We start from the raw sequence: 12,265 nt of genomic DNA on the forward strand, positions 1-12,265 counted from the left end.
ATGTAGCTAGCATTTTTTACAGTACCAGGTGTTTCTTGTATGTTGATCTCCTATACTGTTTGAAAGTGGATAGGTTTGCTATACTGATTTCATGTCTCTTCTCAGACGTTTTCTCCTAGTTCAGAAGACCGCCTTTCCCCTGAAATAAATCATGAGTGGGTTAGGTTCTCTCCCACCCGTTCTCCCCGCCATAGTGACATTTTTGCATCTACTTTGTATGGATCTGGTATGTCAGGTGAGTAAGAGACTTGGATAAAGAAACAGTTATGTTAATATTGCTGTAATCTAGAAGTATGTAGATACATTAATCATGCACAGCCTAAAAATAACATATTAATTAGGTACTGTACCTCGGAGCCTTGCTCCGTGTCCTGCTGTTACCGCAGTTTTAAGGAATCCAATCTACACCGCTTGGAGTCATCGTGTGCCATCTAATAATTGTCCATCCTCTACAGGCCAGGTCTGCTCTCAGCACATGCATCAAAGGTATATCTATTTGTTTAATGTCTGCCTGTTTGTCTTGCACATTGCACTCACATAAACCTTAAAGTTGATCTATGCGGCTTCTTTACAGATGTTTAACAGAACATTTTATTGTTTAAAATACATTAATAAATAGATAAATAAGTGGCGTGTAGCATTAGAAGCAGTGCATGATGCATTATTGCAATAAGAGGCACAGGACCACATTGTCCATAGCTCCCACCATTACTTGTGTATGTGTGAGCTCTGGAAGAAATGGTCACCTTTGTTGGTTACTTATTTTCCACCTTATAAAGGGAAATAAGAACATATAATATGGTTCATTGTTACTATAAGGTTGATGAAAGTTGAGCTTTGATTGATTATGGTGAGGTTAATAAGTAGTATTTATTAAATATAGGACTACTGTCTTCTGAGAAGGACTGCATTTGTCCTAACAGGGATTTTGGTTATTTAGGCTGTTTTTTAGAAAACGTAGTATGTGGAAGAAATTATTTGAACTACATTTTAAAATTTTTAAAAATATTATTTAACTGTATTCTAACTGCCCGTAGTGCTCAACATCATGGCAGATTAAGCTTGGATCTGAGTCATAAACACCCAAGTGAATACTGTGATACCTCCCGTCCAAGGGTACCACATGGCTCCAACTCTCTGCCTTCAAGTGCCCGTTTAGGTAAGCAAGCTTATGCTTCATCACATATTTATATTTCTCATCCATGTCATTGGGCACATAGAGACCTTGGGTACAACTGCTGCCACTAGGAGACAGACACTAAATGGAATCTGTCAGCAGTTTATTTTTTTGCTATGCAATCTAACAGTATTATAATATAGGGACAGAGATACTGATTACAGCAATATATCACTTTAATTACCATAATCATAGTTTTCCCTGCTGCAGATCTAGCAGTGCTCAGAATGCTAAGCTGAACTAAGTTAGATGGAGTCACTGAGGGCAATACAATCATTCCCATGGCTCTGTTGGCTCATTAAAGTAATTTTCCTGTTGCCACCCTTAGGAACTGGTTGATTCACTGCAATAAGCTTCTTATAAATGAAGGTGTATTGGCAAGGCTTTCCTAAATGCATTTCCATTTCGTAGCTTTCTCTCATTCAGCACTCACAGACCACTCTATCTCAACTTAAATAAAATCCTAAGTCAATCCCATTGTCAGGCTTTCAGCTATAAGATAGGTCTGGAAAAATGTATGTATGTGTCCTCTTCTTTTCCAGAGCTGGTTTAGTTCCTACAGTCCACCCAAGAAAGTCTGCACCCCTCAGGAGGAAAGGCCCAATAAGATCATGAAGAAGCCTTTTTCTAAATCATACCATAAATTATATAACATCTACCAAGGCCAGGGAGGCAGACAGGGGCGGGAATAGATAGCAAAACCCGACGCACCTATTAGATACTCTGTAGCTGCTATCAATCAAATAGCAGTTCATTTCTGTAACTTTACTTGCACGTACTGTATTTGTGAAATAAAACATCCAATCTCAGAACAAAAGGTATGCTTACATTCAGAATACTATTGCCAGTTTAGCACTGGCTTTACACACACACACACACACACACACACACATATTTCCGGTGACTACCTCTTGAAGCTCATCAAGAGAATAACAAGAGTGTGCAAAGCAGTAATGAAGGAAAAGGTGGCTACTTTGAAGAACCTAGAATATAAGACATATTTTCAGTTGTTTCACACTTAAAGTATTTTATTCCACATGTTGTAATTCATAGTTTCTTTATCGTTCCTTTGGGAGACCCAGACCATGGGGTGTTTAGCTTCTGCCTCCGGAGGACACACAAAGTACTACACTTAAAAGTGTAGCTCCTCCCTCTGAGCTTATACACCCCCTGGTAGCCAGTCCTAGCCAGTTTATCGCTTTGTGTTCAGGAGGCCATACATCCACACATGCATTCTCATCTGATTTGTTTGACTTTTGGAAAGAGTTTGAAGAAAAGCGGGTCCATGTCTGGACTCCCGGCATGTCCCTTCTCACCCCACTGTGTCGGCGGTGTTGTTAAGGTTGATTTACAAGGCTGAAGCCTTACATGCCACGCTCCTTCACCATCCCTTCTGGGCTCTGGCTTGAAGTGGGAGCCAGCACGGTCTCCATGCCTGGCAGGAGTCCGGTCTCCATCCACAGCCCCTTGAGGATTCTGTTGGACCGGAGCACTCATCCCCAGGGACATGGCCCTGCGTCTCAGCAGCTAAGTACCTGAGACATTTATGTTGGGGGTCCCGGTTCTTTATTGTATGGGGAGAGTATGCTGTATGTGATTGTTTTTAACTTTTCCGGCGGGTTCTCCAGCTTTTGCCAGAGAATTGCGCCGATGGTGCCTGCTTGTCGGCCTCGCCGATTAAATTTAGGCCCCGGCTTTGCCGGAGGCCTAGTTTCGTTTTCCTGCCCTCGCATGTCACTCATGCAGAGGGACAGGTTTGGCTCCTCCCGGCGGCCGTTCTACACAGGGGAGGGACACTCCCCACTGCTGGGGAGTCCCTCCTTCCCTGCAGGTCTCTATAGCCCTCCAGTTCCCGTTGTTTTATAGGAACGCCCCATTTCTCAGGCAGAGTTCACTCTGCTCTGGGACATCCTGCATTCTGCATCTCTGCTGAGGTGCTGCGCACTGGGGGACCGGGCTTCGGGATCTGGAGGGCACACAACACCGCGCTCAGCGGTCTGGTAAGCCACAGCCGGTCTCTGATTGTGGACCTCTGTATATTCTCCCTGGGGTTCATTCTCTGCAAAGCCCCCACTCCAGCAGCATGTCTCACACAAGGAGCAAGGCTCCAAAGCTTTATGCTGCATGCACTGCATTTAAGCTCCTGCTGCCTGAGCCGAGCATTTATCCACACTGTGATGGTTGCTCTAACTTGGCGGTGCCACAGCCTGGAGTCTCACCCCCAGTGGTCTCTCAGGCTGCTGCTGCTGTACCTGTGACTGAACCCCCGGCCTGGGTAGACTCTTTTTCTAGGTCCATATCCCAGTCATTTGCTGAGTCCATGGGACTTTTGTCCAGGACTTTGATGAATATGCATCAGCCCCCCTCACAGGGTGCCTCTAATACTCTTGACAGAGGACTCCTATCCTCTGACCTCCGTCCATCAGAGCTCACGGAGGATTCATCATCTGATCCCAGACCCCGTCCTTCTAAGAGAAGGCGCAGGGTTTCCTCCCCCTCCCCATCCCACGGCTCTGTCTCAAGAACTGACTCTCAAGATGAGGAGGATGCCCTCACTGGGGGCTCGGAGGCTATGTATCCCATCGATTTCTCTGAGGGTGACTCGGACCTTAGTGATTTGATTGCTTCTATTAATTCTGTGCTGGATCTCAATCCGCCAGTGTCAGAGGAGCAACTCTCTTTGGCAGAAAAACATCAGTTTACCTCGCCTAAGAGAGTGAAGAGCATGTTCTTTAACCACTCCAGTTTTCAGACCGCTGTGACCAAACCCAGGGCCTGCCCTGACAAACGCTTTCCAAAGCGTGGTTCTGATGACCGTTTTCCATTTCCACCTGAGGTGGTCAAGGAGTGGTCTCACTCCCCAAAGGTAGACCCCCCGGTGTCTAGGCTCTCAGCCCGGACCGTTGTGTCGGTGGCTGACGGCACCTCACTTAAGGATTCCACTGACCGTCAGATTGACCTTCTGGCCAAATCTGTGTATGAAGCTGCGGGGGCCGCGTTTTCCCCGACTTTTGCAGCAGTGTGGGCTCTCAAAGCCATCTCTGCTTCTCTAGAGGAGATGCATTCCCTCACCAAGGAATCTATGCCTGAGATGGTTACCTTAACTGCTCAGGCTTCAGCTTTTTCATCTTATGCCATGTCTGCCATGCTAGAGGCTGCTCACCGTACTGCGGTGGGTTCAGCTAATTCTCTTGTTATCCGCAGGATTTTGTGGCTTCGAGAGTGGAAGGCAGATGCTTCTTCCAAGAAGTTTCTTGCTGGGCTCCCTTTTGCTGGTTCACGGCTGTTTGGTGAACAGCTGGATGAAATCATTAAAGAAGCTACTGGCGGGAAGAGTACTTCCATGCCACAAACCAAGACCAGGAAACCCGCCCAGGGTAGGAATCAATCGAGGTTTCGTTCCTTTCGTTCCTGCAACTGGTCATCCTCTAAGCCTTCCGCCTCGTCCGCTAACTCAGCCAAGGATCAGAAATCCAACTGGCACCCAAATGCGCGTCCTCAGAAGACCGCAGGAGGTTCTGCCACTAAGGCAGCTTCCTCATGACTCTCGGCCCGCTCCAACCACGTCCTTAGTCGGTGGCAGGCTCTCCCACTTTGGCGACGCTTGGTTAAAGCAAGTCTCCGATCAGTGGGTGAGAGACATCATATCTCACGGCTACAGGATAGAATTCTCTTCCAGCCCTCCAAACAGATTTTTTTCTCTCAACTCCCCCCTGCTCCAAGGCCGCCGCCTTCTCGCAGGCCGTGGCGTCCTTGCAGGCAAACGGAGTGATTGTCCCAGTTCCCGCTCAGGAACGGTTCAGAGGTTTTTACTCAAATCTCTCCCTTGTTACAAAAAAGGACGGTACCTTCCGGCCCATCCTGGATCTCAAGCTTCTCAACAAGCATGTTCGGGTGCGGCATTTTCGCATGGAGTCCCTGCGATCAGTCATTGCCTCTATGACCCAAGGGGAGTTCCTGGCGTCCATCGACATCAGAGATGCCTATCTACATGTGCCAATCGCAGTGTCACATCAGCGTTGGTTACGTTTTGCGATAGGAGAGGATTATTTACAATTCGTGGCTCTCCCCTTCGGGTTAGCCACGGCCCCTCGGGTATTCACCAAGGTCATGGCGGCAGTGATTGTGGTCCTGCATCTCCAGGGGTTGGCAGTGCTCCCTTACCTGGACGACCTTCTGGTCAAGGGTCCATCCAGCGCAGACTGTCAGCGGAGTGTTTCGCTCACTCTCGTCACCCTAGCCCAATTCGGGTGGATTGTCAATCTTCCCAAATCCACTCTGACTCCGACCCAGAGTCCCACGTACCTAGGGATGCAGTTCGAGACTTTGCCGGCACTTGTGAAGTTGCCCTTAATCACACAGCAGTTTCTCCGGCTAGCGGTGCGCTCTCTCCTGAGGCCCCGCCGTTATTCCCTCAGGCGCCTGATGCAGGTGCTGGGTCAAATGGTGGCTTCCATGGAGGCGGTTCCCTTTGCCCAGTTCCATCTGCGTCCTCTGCAGCTGGACATCTTCTGCTGTTGGGACAAGCGGCCTTCCTCCTTACAGAGGTTAGTGGCTCTATCGCCACGGACCAGGAGCTCTCTTCAGTGGTGGCTTCGACTCCTCTCCCTGTCCCAAGGGCGCTCCTTCCTGGCTCCGTCCTGGATGATTCTCACCACGGATGCCAGCCTATCCAGCTGGGGAGCGGTACATCTCCACCACAGAGCTCAGGGCACTTGGACTCCGTCCGAGTCAGCCCTTTCAATCAATGTGCTGGAAACCAGAGCTGTGCTTCTAGCTCTCCTAGCCTTTCACCACCTGTTGGCGGGCAGGCACATTCGAGTCCAGTCAGACAACGCGACAGCGGTTGCCTACATCAATCACCAAGGCGGGACACGCAGCCGCCTGGCAATGTTGGAGGTCCAACGCATCCTTCAATGGGCGGAGGACTCCAAGTCCACCATATCCGCAGTCCACATCCCTGGCGTGGAAAACTGGGAGGCAGATTATCTCAGCCGTCAATCCGTGGACGGTGGCGAGTGTTTCAGTCAATCTGCCGCAAATGGGGCACTCCGGACGTGGACCTAATGGCATCCCGTCACAACAACAAGGTTCCGGTTTACGTGGCTCGCTCCCACGATCCTCAGGCCTTCGCCGCGGACGCTCTGGTTCAAGACTGGTCCCAGTTTCGTCTGTCCTACGTGTTTCCCCCTCTAGCTCTCTTGCCCAGAGTCCTGCGCAAGATCAGAATAGAGGGCCGTTGAGTCATCCTCATTGCACCGGACTGGCCCAGGCGAGCTTGGTATCCGGACCTGCTCCAACTGTCCGTGGAGATGCCGTGGCATCTTCCGGACCGTCCAGACCTGCTCTCGCAAGGTTCGTTTTTCCGCCCGAATTCTGCGGCACTCAAATTGACGGCGTGGCTCTTGAGTCCTGGATTTTGACTGCTTCTGGTATTCCTCCTGAAGTCATCTCCACTATGACCCGGGCCCGTAAGTCTTCCTCCGTCAAGATCTATCACAGGACTTGGAAAATTTTCCTGTCCTGGTGTCGCTCTTCCGGCCATTCTCCTTGGCCATTCTCGTTGCCGACCCTTCTGTCTTTTTTACAGTCCGGTCTGCAGCTAGGACTGTCCCTTAACTCTCTCAAGGGACAAGTCTCAGCTCTATCAGTGCTGTTCCAGCGGCGTATCGCCCGGCTGGCTCAAATCCGCACCTTCATGCAAGGTGCGTCTCACATCATTCCGCCTTATCGGCGGCCCTTGGATCCCTGGGACCTTAACTTGGTCCTCACGGTATTGCATAAACCCCCCTTTGAGCCTCTTAGGGAGGTTTCTTTCTATCGTCTTTCTCAAAAGGTGGCCTTTCTAGTTGCCATAACTTCTCTCAGGAGAGTCTCTGATTTGGCTGCGCTCTCCTCGGAGTCACCTTTTTTGGTTTTTCACCAAGACAAGGTAGTTCTCCGTCCGACCCCGGACTTTCTTCCTAAGGTGGTCTTTCCCTTCCACTTTAACCAGGATATTTCCTTGCCTTCCTTCTGTCCGGCCCCTGTTCATCGCTTTGAGAAAGCGCTGCATACTCTAGATCTGGTGCGTGCTCTCTGGATTTATGTGGCTCGCACCGCTGCGCTTAGGCGGTGCACCTCTCTTTTTGTGCTAACTACAGGGCGGCGCAAGGGTCTCTCTGCTTCTAAGCCGACCTTGGTCCGTTGGATTAGATCGACCATTTCTGACGCCTACCAGTGTACTCAGGTGCCTCCTCCGCCGGTTATCAAAGCACACTCGACCAGAGCTGTCGGTGCCTCTTGGGCTTTTAGGCACCAGGCTTCGGCTCAACAAGTCTGTCAGGCTGCCACTTGGACTAGCCTGCATACCTTTTCGAAGCACTACCAAGTGCATGCTCATGCTTCGGCAGATGCGAGCTTGGGCAGACGCATCCTTCAGGCGGCTGTCGCCCACTTGTGAAGTTAGGCTCCGCCTACTTCTTAGTTTTTTCTGTTTATTCCCACCCAGGGACAGCTTTGGAACGTCCCATGGTCTGGGTCTCCCAAAGGAACGATAAAGAAAAAGAGAATTTTGTTACTTACTGTAAATTCTTTTTCTTAAAGTTCCGTATTGGGAGACCCAGCACCCTCCCTGTTGCCTGTTGGCAATTTTCTTGTTCCGTGTGTTATCACCGGCTGTTGTCGTGGACAGAGTCTCCGGTTGTTCCGGTTCTTACTCTGTTCTACTTGTGGGTGGCTATTCTCCTTCAGCTTTTGCACTAAACTGGCTAGGACTGGCTACCAGGGGGTGTATAAGCTCAGAGGGAGGAGCTACACTTTTAAGTGTAGTACTTTGTGTGTCCTCCGGAGGCAGAAGCTAAACACCCCATGGTCTGGGTCTCCCAATACGGAACTATAAGAAAAAGAATTTACGGTAAGTAACAAAATTCTCTTTTTTGATGCCTTCAGTGTGAATCTACAATTTTCAGAGTCATGAAAATAAAGAAAGCTCATTGAATGAGGTGTGTCCAAACTGCTGGTGTGTGTGTGTGTGTATGTGTGTATATATATATATATATATATATATATATATATATATATATATATACACACATACACACACACACACACCAGCAGTTCGGACACACCTCATTTAATGAGCTTTCTTTATTTTCATGACTCTGAAAATTGTAGATTCACATTGAAGGTATCAAAACTATGAATTAAAACATGTGGAATAAAATACTTTAAGTGTGAAACAACTGAAAATATGTCTTATATTCTAGGTTCTTCAAAGTAGCCACCTTTTCCTTCATTACTGCTTTACACACTCTTGGTATTCTCTTGATGAGCTTCAAGAGGTAGTCACCGGAAATGGTTTTCCAACAGTCTTGAAGGAGTTCCCAGAGATGCTTAGCACTTGTTGGCCCTTTTGCCTTCACTCTGCGGTACAGCTCACCCCAAACCATCTCGATTGGGTTCAGGTGTGGTGACTGTGGAGACCAGGTCATCTGGCGTAGCACCCCATCACTTTTCTTCTTACTCAAATAGCCCTTACACAGCCTGGAGGTGTGTTTGGGATCATTGTCCTGTTGAAAAATAAATGATGGTCCAACTAAACGTAAAACAGATGGAATAGCACGCCGCTGCAAGATGCTGTGGTAGGCATGCTGGTTCTGTTTGCCTTCAGTTTTGAATAAATCCCCAACAGTGTCACCAGCAAAGCACCCCCACAGCATCACACCTCCTCCTCCATGCTTTTCTGTCAGAACCAGCCATGTAGAGTCCATCTGTTCACCTTTTCTACAAAGACACGGTGGTTGGATCCAAAGATCTCAAATTTGGACTCATCGGACCAAAGCACAGATTTCCACTGGTCTAATGTCCATTCCTTGTGTTTCTTATCCCAAACAAGTCTCTTCTGCTTGTTGCCTGTCCTTAGCAGTGGTTTGCTAGCAGCTATTGTACCATGAAGGCCTGCTGCACAAAGTTTCCTCTTAACAGTTGTTCTAGAGATGAGAAGGTGTGTGCAAACTCACCTATATAAAATATATATGAAAATCCTGGGAGTTGGTCTCTTTAAGTGAAGCGGCATGGGCCTTCTTTTTGAAGGACACCTGGCAACTCTGTCCCCAAATAGAGATATATATATATATATATATATATACTGTATATATACACAGCAGTTTTGAAGTACTTGAGGGGTGCGGTTTTTACAATGGTATCACTTTTGGGGAGTTTCCAATATATAGACCCTTTAAATTTAATTGAAATCTGAATAGGTCCATAAAGAAACAAGTTTTGTAAATTTCTTTAAAAAATGACAAATTGCTAAACTTTTATTTTTTCTAACATCCTAATAAATTGACATTCGACCAGTGATGCAGATGTAAAATAGACACATTGAAAATGTTATCTTTTAATTAATTTGTACTGTATGTTTAACTAGTTTAACAATATAAAAATAGAAATTTTGAACATTTTAAATATTTTAGACAAAAATCCAATATTCTCACAAATAAAGGAAAAAATATCAATTTAATTTTACCACAAAAATAGAGTGCAAGTGCTCAGAATCATTGGGAAATAGGGAAGCATTCCAGTGTTATTACCTTATAAAGTGACACTGGTCAGATTTATAAAATTTGGCCTACTCATTAAGGTCAAATTTAGCTCTGTCACTAAGGGGTTAAGATGCCTTTTATTTTTAATGTTGGAATTTTTCTTTATAAAGATATTAGGCATTAAAGCACCACTCCAGTGTTTTTTGTTTTATTGAACCGCTGGCGTGGCTCTTTAAATGTAAGTCTCCCTGCCCCCTGTATTACACTCAACTGCTGTCAACTTCATATGTTTCCAGCGTCGCTCTTGGCGTTCTCAGCGCTAAGCGGTGTGCTCTCACGCTGCCAGTGCCGGCTCCCTGCACACGTAGCTGGAGTACACATCGGGTAATTAACCCGATTTGTACTCTGGCTAGGAGAGCAGGGAACAGGGAGCCGGCACTGGCAACGTGAGAGCGGCGGACGCTAGTAACTAAGGTAAATATTGGGTAACCAAGAGAAGTGCTTTCCTTGGTTACCCGATATTTACCTTAGTTACCAAGTGCAGCATCGCCTCCACGCATCGCTGCTGGCTGGGGGCTGGTCACTGGTCGCTGGTGAGATCTGTCTGTTTGACAGCTCACCAGCGACCATGTAACGACGCAGCAGCGATCCAGATAAGGTCAGGTCGCCCGTCGTTATCGCCGCTGCATCGCTATGTGTGACCCCAGCTTTACATTGAGCGTTTCTGAGGTAACTTCTGACTTCTGGCCAGTCAGACGTTACAGGCACAAGATGGCACAGCCGGACTGCAGCTGTGCCAAAAATGGATGAAACTGCCGTGAGTATAACAAGGAAGCAGGGAACTTAGATTTAAAGCTCCACTCGAGCGCTGAAAAAACTCCACTGGAGTGGTGCTTTATATGTAATCAGAGGCACATCGAATTTGCAGAGTAAATGTATGCGTGCACAAAAAAGAAAAGACACTTTGACACATACAAATACACACTGTAATACACATACATTTCCATTTATTAAACTACATGCATAGAGAAACACAGACTGTATGTAGACTATTACACACATACAGTACATACTTTTCCTGGTGAACTTTTCTCCCAAAAGGTGGTGACCACAGCAAGAGTTCTCTGTCCCTGAACCCACTGCTGTATGGGTGCAAAGGTGTCTTCTAACTAAAGCTCCCATTTAATGTTCACCTTTTACCACCATATGACAGACCGCATTAGAGAGAACCACACACAGAAACCAGGAAGAGCTGACCCATGCAACCCCCTCTTGTGCATTTAATTGATGCTGATTTCACTTTATTAATATGATAAGGACAGGCTGCTTATTATCAGTTGCAGTGTCAACCTCTTTTATGGCTTTAAAGTTGACTGTCCAATAAATATCAGAATTTTATGGTGGTGAAATTATTTTCATGTGGAATAAAAGAAAATTGTTATTTGATATACATGTGTTTTTAGTATTTTTGTCACAATGTCTGGATTGTGGAAAGCTTTACTGTATTTATTTTTTTTTCCTAAAGCAGACAAACGTTATTAGTATGCTATTCAGTTTTTTCTTTACATTGTCTGGTTCTGCCTTTCAGGATCCTCAAGAACCGAACGCATTAAAATCCCATTAACACCAAGATATTTGAGATGCCCAATGGGGTCAGATAGAGGTATGTACCATATATTGATTTGTGTGACAACATGGTGTTGCACAAAGTTAACACTGAACAGTGTACTATGAGGGGCTGCTGATAAGTCTTTGGCTTTATCCAGAAAGAAACGAGATAGGATGATGAAACTTTACATTTATTCTACTCTCCACTGATGTCATCACACTTTTTACATCGGTATTCCAAGTTCTGTAAGCCTAGCAAAAAGAAGGATTTCTGTTGTGCCTCAAACCAGGCATCCGTAGCAGCTATGGCATCAGAAATGGTGTGAAATTTTGTCCCCTTGAGGTGTTTCTTCAGGTTTGGAAACAGATGATAGTCGGCGGGAGCTAGATCTGGTGAATAAGGTGGGTGGTCATCCAGCTCTGCCAGTTTTTCTGTGTTTGCTTGTGCAGTGGGAGCTGAGGCGTTGTCTTGCAGGAACAAGATTCCTTCCTTCCTGCCTTCAGTTGGTCCAAAAGTTCAATGTAATACCTTGCATTGATGGTTGAACACATTTGAAGGTAGTCCACTAGCAGCCCTCCTTATCCCAGAACACAAACGCCATCACCTTAGTGTCTGATTTTTGCACGCTGAACTTCTTTTAGACGAGGAGAACCACTGTGCCTCCACTCTTTTGGCTACTCCTTGTTTTCAGGGTCATACAAATAAATCCAGGTCTCATCCATAGTGACCAGTCGATCCAGGAAGTTCTTATCAGTCTGGAAACGCTAACAAATTGACCGGGAAGTTTTCACTCGCAGGCTTCTCTGATCTGTTGTCAAACATTTGGGGACCCACTTTGCAGATAGCTTCCTCATGTCAAATGTTCATGGATAATGACACAAACACGTTCACGGGAAATCCCCATGATGTCTGCTATTGCTTTAGCTGAAATTCGTCGATTCTCCAGTATGAGGT

General features: G+C 46.6%; 1 protein-coding gene across 5 annotated transcripts in view; it reads left to right on the plus strand.

The window, feature by feature from the left end:
* Nucleotides 1-12,265, plus strand: part of DLG5 (discs large MAGUK scaffold protein 5) — a 343,229-nt gene that overhangs the window by 231,466 nt on the left and 99,498 nt on the right. For 4 of the 5 annotated variants that reach the window (XM_075349077.1, XM_075349073.1, XM_075349074.1 and 1 more), the window contains exons 17-20: nucleotides 106-235; nucleotides 342-486; nucleotides 1,038-1,159; nucleotides 11,291-11,365. In XM_075349077.1, the coding sequence (XP_075205192.1) occupies nucleotides 106-235; nucleotides 342-486; nucleotides 1,038-1,159; nucleotides 11,291-11,365 (472 nt within the window). The remainder of the gene's footprint in view (nucleotides 1-105; nucleotides 236-341; nucleotides 487-1,037; nucleotides 1,160-11,290; nucleotides 11,366-12,265) is intronic. The other variant, XM_075349078.1, reaches the window with a different exon arrangement.

This window comes from Anomaloglossus baeobatrachus, chromosome 5, assembly GCF_048569485.1.
Source record: "Anomaloglossus baeobatrachus isolate aAnoBae1 chromosome 5, aAnoBae1.hap1, whole genome shotgun sequence".
NCBI lineage: Eukaryota > Metazoa > Chordata > Amphibia > Anura > Aromobatidae > Anomaloglossus > Anomaloglossus baeobatrachus.